Raw genomic sequence first — 12,492 nt, 5'->3', positions numbered from 1 at the left:
GTAGGAGAACCTCAAAAACATTATGCTCAGTGAAACAATTCTTTTGAAAATAAAAGAATTATATTTATAGTTGTCAATAGATATGAAATGTCCAGAATAAGCAACTCTATCCAAACAGAAAGATTAGTGGCTCCCTAGGGCTGGAGGGCATGGAGATTTGGAGGAAACAGAGAGTGACCAATAATGAGTATGGGTTGTTTGTTTGTTTGTTTGTTTGAGACAAGGTCTGGCTGTTGCCCAAGCCAGAGTTCATTGGTGATCGTGGCTCACTGCAGCCTCAAACTCCTGGATGCGAGCAATCCTCCCACATCAGCCTCTGGAGTGGGTGGGACTACAGGAATGTGCCACCACCACGTTTGGCTAATTATCAGAATTTGTGTGTGTGTGTGTGTGTGTAGATGGCATCTCACTATGTTGTCCAGACTGATCTTGAATTCCTGACAACAAACAATTCTCCCATTCAGCCTTCCAAAGCACTAGGATCTGGGTTTCTTTTTTGGATGACTAAAATACTCTAAGCCAGATTGTCATGATGGTTGCATAACTCTGAATATGCAAAAACCATGAAAGTGTGCGCTCTAATGGGTACATTGTATGGTATGTGAATTACATCTTAATAAAGCTACTATAACTCAAAAACTAAAACTCAGATAAAGACATACAGATCAAGAGTTGTGGAAGAAAACATGCTTTTAACATTTATTGAGTACCTACTATGTGATGAGTGTTGTCATATACACAGATCTTTACACCTGCCTTACAAGGTAAGCATTACTAACCACACTGTACAGACAAGGGGATGGCCAACCTCCTATCATATTCTATCAGCACCTCCACACCAGCTACTCAGGTGCCTGAAGAATAGAGTTTGCTGAGGAAGGTCTTCTTCATGGCAACCTTCAGTTCTTTGTTCCTGAGGCTGAAGATGATGGGGCTGAGGAAGGGCGTGAAGACTGTGTAGGTGGTGGCCATCAGGATGTCACCCTCCTGAGAGTGGGGACCCTTGGGCTTGAGGTAGATGACAGAAGCAAAGCCATAGTGCACAATGACCACAATAAGGTGAGAGGCACAGGTGGAGAAGGCCTTGTTCCGGCCTTCAGCAGAAGGGATCTTCAAGATGGCGGCCACGATGAAGACATAGGAGAGGAGGATGAGGAGAAAACAGCCCAGCAGGGCCATGATACACACCAAGCCCACGCCCAGGGCCACAGCGGGTACATTATTTCCACAGGCCAACTTCAACAGAGGTGGCACATGACATAAAAAATGCTGGATCTCATGGGATCCACAGAAGGTGAGGTGGAAAATGGCCGTGGTCACCACCAGCCCCATGACTGAGCCGCCAGCCCAGGAGCAGCCCACCAGGCAGGCGCCGCCCCGCGGGCTCATGAGCACGTTGTAGCGCAGGGGGCGGCAGATGGCCACGTAGCGGTCGTAGCCCATGACGGTGAGCAGGAAGGAGTGGGTGAAGCCGAAGCTGAAGGAGAAGAACATCTGACTGGCACAGGCCAGGAAGGCGATGGAGCGCTGCGCGGACAGCAGGTCGGCCAGCATGCGCGGGATGATGGCCACGGTGTAGAGGATCTCGGAGACGGAGAGGGCGCACAGGAAGAGGTACATGGGCGTGTGGAGGCTGCGCTCGCTCCAGACGGTGGCCATGATGAGCAGGTTGCCCAGCAGGGTGAACAGGTACATCAGCAGGAACAGCAGCTGGAGGTGGGGGAAGGCGGAGAAGCCCACGAGGATGAATTCAGACGTGGAGGTGTGGTTTAGCCCCAGCATGGCGGCCATCCCTAGTTGGGGAAGAGAGGAAAGAAGAACCAGTGGTTAGGAGCATGGGGGCGTCTAGTGACTCCTACCTGGGAGGACATCTGAGAGCACCTCCTTCATCTGTCCAAGCCATGGTTACTCCATCTTCAGAAAGGCATTAATAATAATGTATTGAGGTTTAAATGAGATCACTCATCTTAAGTGCTTTGCACAGGTCCTGACACAAGGTAAGAATTTAATTGTAAATATTGATAATAATAATCATTCTGCCATTGTTATTGCCATCACGATTATTAGACCCATGCACCACCACCGACACCTTGCTTTTCTGCCTTTGCTCATACTGGTCTTTTCATGCTTCTCCCTGTCTTTATGGGTCCAAATCCTACCTGAATTTTATGGGCAAGCTGCTCCCTGATTGCCACCTTCAGCTGGAAGTCATCTCTTCCCTGTGGCATGGAAACGTCCAGATCTGTTTAATTCTCAGCACCACTGCTTTCTAGCTGTGAGATGCAGTGCAGGCTGCTTAGCCTCTCTGAGCCTCATTGCTCCCCTGGAAAATCGAAAACACCTTTGCAAAATTATGACTGAGACAGCGAAAGAGATCTAACTTAACCAACTCCATCTTGCTTCTCACCTCCAAGCAGTCCTTGTTCATTCCTGGGCATAGGGTGAACTAACTTTGGGAGAAATTTAGTTGACAGCTTATAGTTTGGAACAAGGATGATAACAGCCCTTTCCCAAAGCAGACCTCCTTCTTGCCTGGGGATTAGATTGCCTTTGTAGAACTAACATTAGCCACGAGATTAGAAATTACAGTACAGGAGTCATGCAGCTGGAGGCTACAAGATTCTGACCCTCCCTAACTTGGTCCCAAGTTCAGTGCTTGAGATATTTTGCAGATCCTGCACTTGATGGATCAGCCGGCACCACCCAGGCTGATAAACTGGCTCAGCTGATCTTGTGGCCCCACCCAGGCACTCACTCACTGCAAGAAGACAGCTTTGACTCCCTACGATTTCATCTCTGGCCAATCAGCACTCCTGGCTCACTGGCTTCCCGCCAACCCACCAAGTTGTCCTTAAAAACTCTGTTCCCTGGATGCTCAGGGAGACTGATTTGAGTAATAATAAAACGCCAGTCCCCTGCAGAGCTGGCTCTGCATTACTTACTCTTTCTCTATATAGCAACCAAGCAATTCTCCCCGCCTCCCCACTTTTTGTTTGTTTGTTTGTTTGGAGACTGAGTCTCACTCTGTCCCTGCTGGAGTGCAGTGGCGTGATCTCAGCTCACTGCAACCTCTGCCTCCTGGGTTTAAGCAATTCTTCTGCATTAGCTTCCTGAGTAGCTGGGATTACAGGCCCGCAACACCACACCTGGCTAATTTTTGTATTTTTAGTAGAGACGGGGTTTCGCCATGTTGCCCAGGCTGGTCTTGAACTTCTAAGTTCAAGTGATCGGCCTGCCTCAGCTTCCCGAAGTGCTGGGATTTATAGGTATGAGCCACAATGCCTGGCCAAAAACTTCTTAACAGAGGCTGGTTATGGTCCACTGATATCTGGGTTATCGGCCCAGCACGCTTCCATTACGTGACTCTGCTGGTCTCCTCCTCTCTTTGACCCCTACCCCAATCCTCCAATCCCAAGCCTAACAGCAAAAACCTAGGCTGTCAGCCATGGCTTCTCTCATCACCTTCCCTGAGTGGCCACAGAGTCAGATCTGCCCAATTTCTCTGCCAGGACAGCTCTCCTTCCTGCACCAACAGAAGGCCTTCTCCTTTATTTAGTTTATGGAAGTTCCCTAAAAAACTAAAATAGGAGGCTGTGACTCCTCTCCCTCTCTCTTTCTTGCCAGTCTGCAAACAGGCTGGATGCAAAATACAAACGTTTATGTTAAAATGCAAACCGGATCAATGAATGAATGGATAAACAAAATGTGGTCCGACCATACAACGAAATATTATGCAACCATGCAAAGCTTGAATCAGTGACACATGCAACAACGTGGATGCACTTTGAGAACATGAGGCTGAGTGAAGGAAGCCAGACATGAAAGGCCACATAGTATATGATTCCATTTATAGGAAATGTCCAGAATAGTTAAATCCACCGAGAAAGAAAGCAGATGAGTGGTTGTCAGGGAATGGGGCTAGTGTGGAATGGGGAATGACTGACGAATGGATATGAAGTTCTTTTTGGAATGGTGACAATGTCTTGTAACTAGAGGTGGTAGCTGCATAACATGTGAATGTACTAAATGCCACTGATTGTCCACTTTAAAATATTTAATGGATAATTTCAGGTTAAATAAATTTAATCTAAATTTTAGAAAGTTTATCCCAGTTAAAATAGCTTTTATCTAAAAGATAGAAGAAAATAAATAGCTTTGTCCGGAAGACAGAGAATCCAGGTGAGAACATAGAGAAAAGGGAATCTTCATACACTGTTGGTAGGGATGTAAATTAGTATAGCCACTATGGAGAACAGTATGGAAGTTTCCCAAAAAACTAAAATAGAACTACCTTACAATCCAGCAGTCCCACTGCTGGATATATACCTCAAAGAAAGGAAATTGTAATTTCATTTTTGAGACAGAGTCTCGCTCTATTGCCCAGGCTGGAGTGCAATAGCATATTCTCAGCTCACGGCAACCTCCACCTCCTAGGTTCAAGAGATTCTCCTGCCTTACCCTCCCAATTAGCTGGGATTACAGGTGCCTGCCACCACACCTAGCTAATTTTTGTATTTTTAGTAGACAGGGGTTTCACCATGTTGGTCAAGCTGGTCTCAAACTCCTGACCTCAAGTGACCCACCCACTTCGGCCTCCCAAAGTGCTGGGATTACAGATGTGAGCCAGGAAATCAGTATATTGGAGATTTCTGCACTCTTATGTTTACTGCAGCACTATTCACAATAGCCCAGATTTGGAAGAAACCTAAGTGTCCATCAACAGATAATTAGTTAAAGAAAATGTGGTACATATACACAATGGAGTATTACTCAGACACAAAAAAGGAATGAGATCCGGTTGTTTGCAACAAAATGAATGAAACTGGAAGTCATAATGTCAAGTGAAATAAGCCAGGCACAGAAAGATAAACTTCGCATGTTCTCACTCATTTGTGGTAGCCAAAAATTAAAAGAATTGCATTCAGGGAGCTAGAGAGTAGAAGGATGTTTACTAGAGGCTGGGAAGGGTAGTGTGCATAGATGGGGGAGTGGGGATGATTAATGGGTACAAAAGTACAGTTAGACAGAATGAATAAGATCTAGTATTTGATATCACAACAGGGGGATTAAACTCAACAATAATTTATTGTACAGTTTAAAAGAGCGAAATATAATTAGTTAATATAATAAGTACAATTGGAGGCCGGGTGTGGTGGCTCATGCCTGTAATCCCAGCACTTTGGGAGGCTGAGGCGGATGGATCATGAGGTCAAGAGATAGAGACCATCCTGGCCGACATGGTGAAACTCCGTCTCTACTAAAAATACAAAAATTAGCTGGGTGTGGTGGTGTGTGCCTGCAGTCCCAGCTACTCGGGAGACTGAGGCAGGAGAATCGCTTGAACCTGGGAGGTGGAGGTTGCAGTGAGCCAAGATCATGCCATTGCCCTCCAGCCTGGGCGACAGAGCGAGACTCTGACCAAAAAAAAAAAAAAAAAAAGTATAATTGAAATGTTTGTAACACAAAGAAACAACAAATGCTTGAGGTGACGGATCCTGTATTTACCCTGATGTAATTATTACTCAATGATGTCTGTGTCAAAACAGCTCATGTACCCTGTAAGTATACACACCTACTATGTACTTATAAAAAATAAAAATTAAAGGAATAAAGCAACATGAGGAGCCTTGAAAACATGATGCTGAGTGGAAGAAGCCAGACAAAAGTCACATATATTCTGATCCCATTGCTATGAAATGTCCAGAACAGGCCAATCCATAGAGACAGAAAGCAGGTGTTGGTTGCCACGGGCTGGGAGAGGGAAATGCGGAGTGATTGCTCATGGGTATGGGTTTTTAAGGATGGGGACAAAAATATTTTGAAACTAGATAGAGGTGGTGGTTGTACAACCTTGTGAGTGTACTAAATGCCACTAAGTTGTACACTTTACAATATTTAATTCAATGTTATGTGAATTTTATTTCAGTTTTTAAAAAATACACCATGGGGCCAGGCGCAGTGGCTCACGTCTGTAATCCTAGCACTTTGCAAGGCTGAGGCAAGTGAATCACCTCAGGTCAGGAGTTCGAGACCAGCCTGGCCGACATGGTGAAACCCCGTCTCTACTAAAAATACAAACATTAGCTTGGTGTGGTGGTGCATGCCTGTAATCCCAGCTACTCCGGAGGCTGAGGCAGGAGAATCACTGAGAATCACAGGAGAATCACTGAGACAGGAGAATTGCTTGTACCCGGGAGGAGGAGATTGCAGTGAGCCGAGATTGCACCACTGCACACCAGCCTGGGTGACAGAGTGAAACTCCATCTCAAAAAAAGAAAAAGAAAAAGAAATGCACCGTGGGCCACTCTCAGCCTTGTTCTACCTCTCCCTTTCTCTGCACTGTGTTCACAGCCCAGCCTGTGCTCAGGAAGGGAGTGGGAGGGTCCTGGGGTGTCCAGGGTCAGCCCGGAGCTAAGGGAGGCAGAACCCACAGCGCCGTCCCGGCTCAGCTTTCCTGCTCACGCCCAGATCAGCGCTGAGCCCCAACCCAGGTGTGTCTGAAAGCAGAGCGGGAGGCTCCTCAGGAAAGTCCACAGACTGAGACATGGGTGCCTACTGTGTCCCTCACACACCTGTCCACATACCTGCATCCACCTGCCACCTCTCCCCATGTGCTGCAGGCTCTGTCACCAACACCAAGCGTGCACACAACTGGCACGCGCTCGCACGAGCACGAGTGTTCAGACCTGAGCCCTCACAGAGGCAGAGACCCTGTCCGCGGAGGCGGACACGCACCTGCAGAGCGTCCTGGCACCACGCACACCTGGAGATGCGTGCAGACATGCGCACTCGCAGCACTACTCACGGAGACGCGCAGAGGATGGTACCTGACGGTGTCCCCCACACGCAACATTCACCCTAGGACCCGTGGCGACAAGCGCACAGCGATCCTGGGTGCAGGATTCAGTAATGAGGACCCATTCCTGAGTCTCTACTCGCCTCGGACATCATTCGGCCGCTTTCTGAATCCAAGACCCACCCCTAACATTCTGATTACCCTCAGCCCGTATCCTGATTACGCGCTTGCATCACCTTCTCCAGGAAGGCAGCCCTGGGCGCACGCTTGCTTGTCTTTGCGCCCACGAAGAATGCCCTGCGGGGATTATCGGAAAAGCCCGGCTCCCTCACCCAGGCAGTGAGCTCAGAAGAGGACGGGCGGGGTGGAAGGCTGCTGCCTTACATTATCCCTGTCTTCTCCAGGGGCGAGTTTCAAAAGAATCTCAGGGGAGCCTGGTGCTGGATAGGACCCAGGAAACGGGCCGGGGCCTCAGGGACCCCTCGCGGCCTGTCAGGCTTCCTTCAAATCGGTCCGCATTTATAAATGCAGCTCCCCAAATCTTCCCTAACGATCCTGTGTGTCCAGGTCAGAGCCCAGCTCTTTTGAGGCCCCAGAGAGGACTGCTGGTCTGAGGCATGGCCCTGGGAATTCTGGACCAGGACGGGAATAGATCCTGGGTTGGGGAAGGAATAGGAACAGAGGCCTGTGCCCTTCCTTTTCTCTCTTGGCCCCTGGCTTCTTCCTCACTGGAAGGGACTATCGTGTGGACACCCCATCCCAGAAGTCCAGGATCCAACCACAGTCCCCAACAGCCGCCCCTGGGCCATCCCTGTGAGGACAACACAGGATCCAGGAACAGCCCGTGGGTCCACTTGGGTTGGGAAGTCCGGATTCCCACTCCTGGGAGCAGCCTATAAGAGGGATGGGGCCTCTGCCAGGCTGATGCCTGGCCCTGTGGGAAGCTGAGGAGCAGGTCAAAGCCAGAATCTCACACATGCCACCCCTTCCCCTCACCCAGGCAGTCCAGGGCTGAAGGACTGGAGAGGGAAGGAGGAAACAGTGCCAGACCTGGCCCTTCCAACCCTGAGGCTTGGGATGGGATTTCCCAATGCTCCATGGTCCCGTGGCTCTGGAGCCAAAATGGAGCTCAGGGTAGCCCCTATCCCACCATAACCTGCTTATTTTCCATAATCTCATCTCCAAGACTCCCAACCTGGTGCAGGCAGTTCTAACCTGGAAGATAGCATCAGTCTCTGTATTAGATTCTTAGGGCTGCCACAACAAAGTACCACAAACTAGAATATAAATTAGTACAACCATTATGGAGGACAGTTTGGAGGTTCCTCAAAACACTAAAACTACAGCTACCACACAATCCAGCAATCTCACTGCTGGGTACACACCCAAAGAAAGGAAATATTCTATCAAAGAGGTATCTGCCCTCCCATGTTTATTGCAGCACTATTCACAATAGCCAAGATTTTGATGAAACCTAAGTGTCCCACAACAGGTAAATGGGTACAGAAAATGTGGTACAGATATACAATGGAGTACTGTTCAGCCGTGAAGAAGAATAAGACCTGGCTAGGTGCGGTGGCTCATGCCCATCATCCCAGCACTTTTAGGAGGCCAAAACAGGTGGATCACCTGAAGTCAGGAGTTCAAGACCAGCCTGGGCAATATGGTGAAACCCTGTTTCTACTAAAAATACAAAAATTAGCCAGGCGTGGTGGCCAACGCCTAATCCCAGCTACTCGGGAGGCTGAGGCAGGAGAATCTTGGATCCAGGAGGCGGAGATTGCGGTGAGCTGAGATCCTGTCACTGCACCCCAGCCTGGGTGACAGAGCGAGACTCAGTCTCAAAAAAAAAAAAAAAAAAGAAAGAAAGAAAGAAAGAATAAACGGGGGGAGATTCTGTCATTGCAACAACATGGATGGAAGTGGAGGACTTTGTGTTAAGTGAAATAAGCCAGGCACAGAAAGACAGACTTCAGATGTTCTCACTTATTTATAGGAGCTAAAATGTTAAAACAATTGAACTCATGGAGATAGATTGTAGGAGGATGGTTACCAGAGGCTGGGAAGGGTAGTGGAAGGGTGAGGGGTAAGTGAGGATGATTAATGGGTACAAAAAGAATAGTTAGAATGAGTAAGAACTAGTGTTTGATAGCACAACAAGGTGACCATAGTCAATAATAATTTAATTGTACATTTACTAATAACTAAGGCAGTATAATTGGATTGTTTGTAACACAAAGGATAATTGAGGGGATGGATACTCCATTTTACACAATGTGATTTTTACATATTGCAGGCCTGTATCAAACATCTGATGTACCCCATGAATACACACACTGACTATATACCCACAAAAATTAACAATAAATACAGTTTAAAAAACTAAGTACCACAAACTAGGTGACCTAAATAAAACATCAATTTAGTCAGAGGTGGTGGTACGCTCCTGTAACGCCAGCTACTCCTGAGGCAAGAGGATTCCTGGAGCCCAGGAGTTGGAGGCCAACCTGGGCAGCATAAGGAGACCCTGTCTCTAAAATTAAAAAATAAATTTGTTCATTGTGTTCTGAAGGCCAGAAGCTCAAAATCAAGGTGTTGGCTGGATTTCTTCTCTCTGGAGACTTTGAGGGAGAATCTCTTTCATGCCCCTCTCCTGGCTCCCAGTGGCTACTGGCAATCTTTGGCAATTCCTTGCTTTAGAGATCTTATTACTCCAAAACTGCCTCTCTCTCTCTCCATATGGCCTTCTCTGTGTCTCTGTGTGTCTTCTTCCTTCCTTCTTCCTTTCCTTTCCTTTCCGCTCCTTTCCTTTCCGCTCCTTTCCCTTCCCTTCCCTCCCCTCCCCTTCCCTTCCCTTTCTTCCTTTCTTTTCCTTTCTTCTTCCTTCCTTTCCTTTCTTCCTTCTCTCCTTCTTTTCCTTCCTTTCTCTTTCTTTCTTTCTTTTTCTTTCTTTCTTTCTTCCTTTCTTTCTTTCTTTCTTTCTTTCTTTCTCTCTCTCTCTCTCTCTCTCTCTTTCTTTCTTTCTTTCTTTCTTTCTTTTTTTTTTTTTTTTTTCGGAGTCTTGCTCTGTAGCCCAGGCTGGAGTGCAGTGGCGTGATCTCGGCTCACTGCAACCTCCACCTCCCGGGTCCCAGTTCAAGCAATTCTCCCGCCCCAGCCTCCTGAGTAGCTGGATTACAGGCACTTGCCACCATGCCCAGTGTATTTTTATAGAGATGGGATTTCACTGCCTTTCTAATGAGGGCACCTGTCATGAGTTTAGAGTGGTCCCTAATCCAGAATGGTTTCATGTCAAGATTGCAACTAATTATATCTGCAAAGACCATATGTTCAAATGATTTCACATTCTGAGGTTCTAAATGGACTTGAATTACTGGAGGGACTCCATACAACCTACCCTGCTTTAGTTCCCTTCCCTAGAGTCCAAACCTTATACAACACCAGAAGGATCCTGTTGAACAAACCAGATTACATCCCACACACCCCTAGTTAGAACCCACCATGGCTCCCTAGTGCCCAAATGCCTCATTGAAACCTACAAGGCTCTGTGCAGTCTCTGGTCCTTGTTAGTTTCTCTGCTATCTTCTCTCAATTCCCTCTCTCTCTTTTACCACCCTCTATCCCCTTTCTTTCTTTCTTTTTTTTTTTTTTTTTTTTGTCCTTTAAGATCTTTTATTGAATTCCTACTTTTCTTTTTTTTTTTTCTTTTTTATTATACTTTAAGTTCTAGGGTACACGTGCACAACGTGCAAGTTTGTTACATATGTATACATGTGCCATGTTGGTGTGCTGCACCCATTAACTCGTCATTTACATTATGTATATCTCCTAATGCTATCCTTCCCCCCTTCCCCCACCCCACAACAGGCCCTGGTGTGTGATGTTCCCCTTCCTGTGTCCAAGTGATCTCATTGTTCAATTCCCACCCATGAGTGAGACCATGTGGTGTTTGGTTTTCTGCTCTTGTGATAGTTTGCTGAGAATGATGGTTTCCAGCTGCATCCATGTCCCTACAAAGGACATGAACTCATCCTTTTTTATGGCTGCATAGTATTCCACGGTGTATATGTGCCACATTTTCTTAATCCAGTCTGTCATTGATGGACATTTGGGTTGGTTCCAAGTCTTTGCTATTGCGAATAGTGCAGCAATAAACATACATATGCATGTGTCTTTATAGCAGCATGATTTATAACCCTTTGGGTATATACCCAGTAATGGGATGACTGCGTCAAATGATATTTCTAGTTCTAGATCCTTGAGGAATTGCCACACTGTCTTCCACAATGGTTGAACTAGTTTATAGTCCCACCAACAGTGTAAAAGTGTTCCTATTTCTCCACATCCTCTCCAGCACCTGTTGTTTCCTGACTTTTTAATGATTGCCATTCTAACTGGTGTGTGTGAGATGGTATCTCATTGTGGTTTTGATTTGCATTTCTCTGATGGTGAGTGATGATGAGCATTTTTTCATGTGTCTGTTGGCTGCATAAATGTCTTCTTTTGAAAAGTGTCTGTTCATATCCTTTGCCCACTTTTTGATGGGGTTGTTTTTTCTTGTAAATTTGTTTGAGTTCTTTGTAGGTTCTGGATATTAGCCCTTTGTCAGATGAGTAGATTGCAAAAATTTTCTCCCATTCTGTAGGTTGCCTGTTCACTCTGAGGGTAGTTTCTTTTGCTGTGCAGAAGCTCTTTAGTTTAATTAGATCCCATTTGTCAATTTTGACTTTTGTTGCCATTGCTTTTGGTGTTTTAGACATGAAGTCCTCGTCCATGCCTATGTCCTGAGTGGTATTGCCTAGGTTTTCTTCCAGGGTTTTTATGGTTTTAGGTCTAACATGTAAATCTCTGGGCCAAAATGAGACGGGAGCATTTTCAGTATGCTGGGCTCTAGCTCACCCCATTTTCTCTTTTTAAAATTTTTAATTTTTAATTTTTTTTTGAGACCGAGTCTCTCTCTATTGCCCAGGCTGGAGTGCAGTGGCATGATCTCAGCTCACTGCAACCTCCACCTCCTGGGTTCAAGCAATTCTCTTACCTCAGCCTCCCAAGTAGCTGGGACTACAGGCATGCGCGACCACACCAGCGTAATATTTGTATTTTCAGTAAAGACGGGGTTCCACCATGTTGGCCAGGCTGGTCTCGAACTTCTGACCTCAGGTGATCTGCCCATCTCAACCTCCCAAAGTGCTGGGATTACAAGTGTGAGCCACTGTACCTGGTCTGTAACTTTTTGTTTTGTTTTGTTTTTTGAGATGGAGTCTCTTTCTGTCACCCAGGCTGGAGTGTGGTGGCGTGATCACATCTCGCTGCAACCTCTGCCTCCTGGGTTCAAATGATTCTCCTGCCTCAGCCTCCCAATTAGCTGGGACTACAGGCACATGCCACCATCCCAGGCCAAGTTTTTATTGTTGTTGTATTTTTTAGTAGAGATGGGATTTTCACCATATTGTCCAGGCTGGTCTTGAACTTCTGACCTCAGGTGATCCACCCACCTTAGCCTTCCAAAGTGATGGGATTACAGGCATGAGCCACTACATTCGGCCTGTCACCACATTTTCCTGTGCCTCCCTCACTTCTCACTCCCATCTGCCTCAATCAAGTGGTCTCAAGCCTCACATCGTCTCTTCCAGGAAGCCTCCCATGGCTCCACCACCCTGAGCTGAGTCACGTGCCTCTCTGGATCTGAGCTTCCC

The 12,492-nt window shown here is 46.7% G+C and overlaps 1 protein-coding gene across 1 annotated transcript; it reads right to left on the bottom strand.

Annotated features, from left to right (window-relative positions):
• Positions 1-784: 784 nt before the first annotated feature.
• On the bottom strand, positions 785-1,796 carry LOC112613234 (olfactory receptor 10H2). Its single transcript, XM_025368562.1, has one exon. It carries the CDS (start codon positions 1,789-1,791, stop codon positions 847-849), a length of 945 nt encoding a protein of 314 aa, XP_025224347.1. The 5' UTR covers positions 1,792-1,796; the 3' UTR covers positions 785-846.
• Between the last annotated feature and the right edge of the window lie 10,696 nt (positions 1,797-12,492).

The sequence above is a fragment of the Theropithecus gelada genome, chromosome 19 (genome assembly GCF_003255815.1).
Source record: "Theropithecus gelada isolate Dixy chromosome 19, Tgel_1.0, whole genome shotgun sequence".
NCBI lineage: Eukaryota > Metazoa > Chordata > Mammalia > Primates > Cercopithecidae > Theropithecus > Theropithecus gelada.
This window is presented reverse-complemented; position numbering and strand designations above follow the sequence as displayed.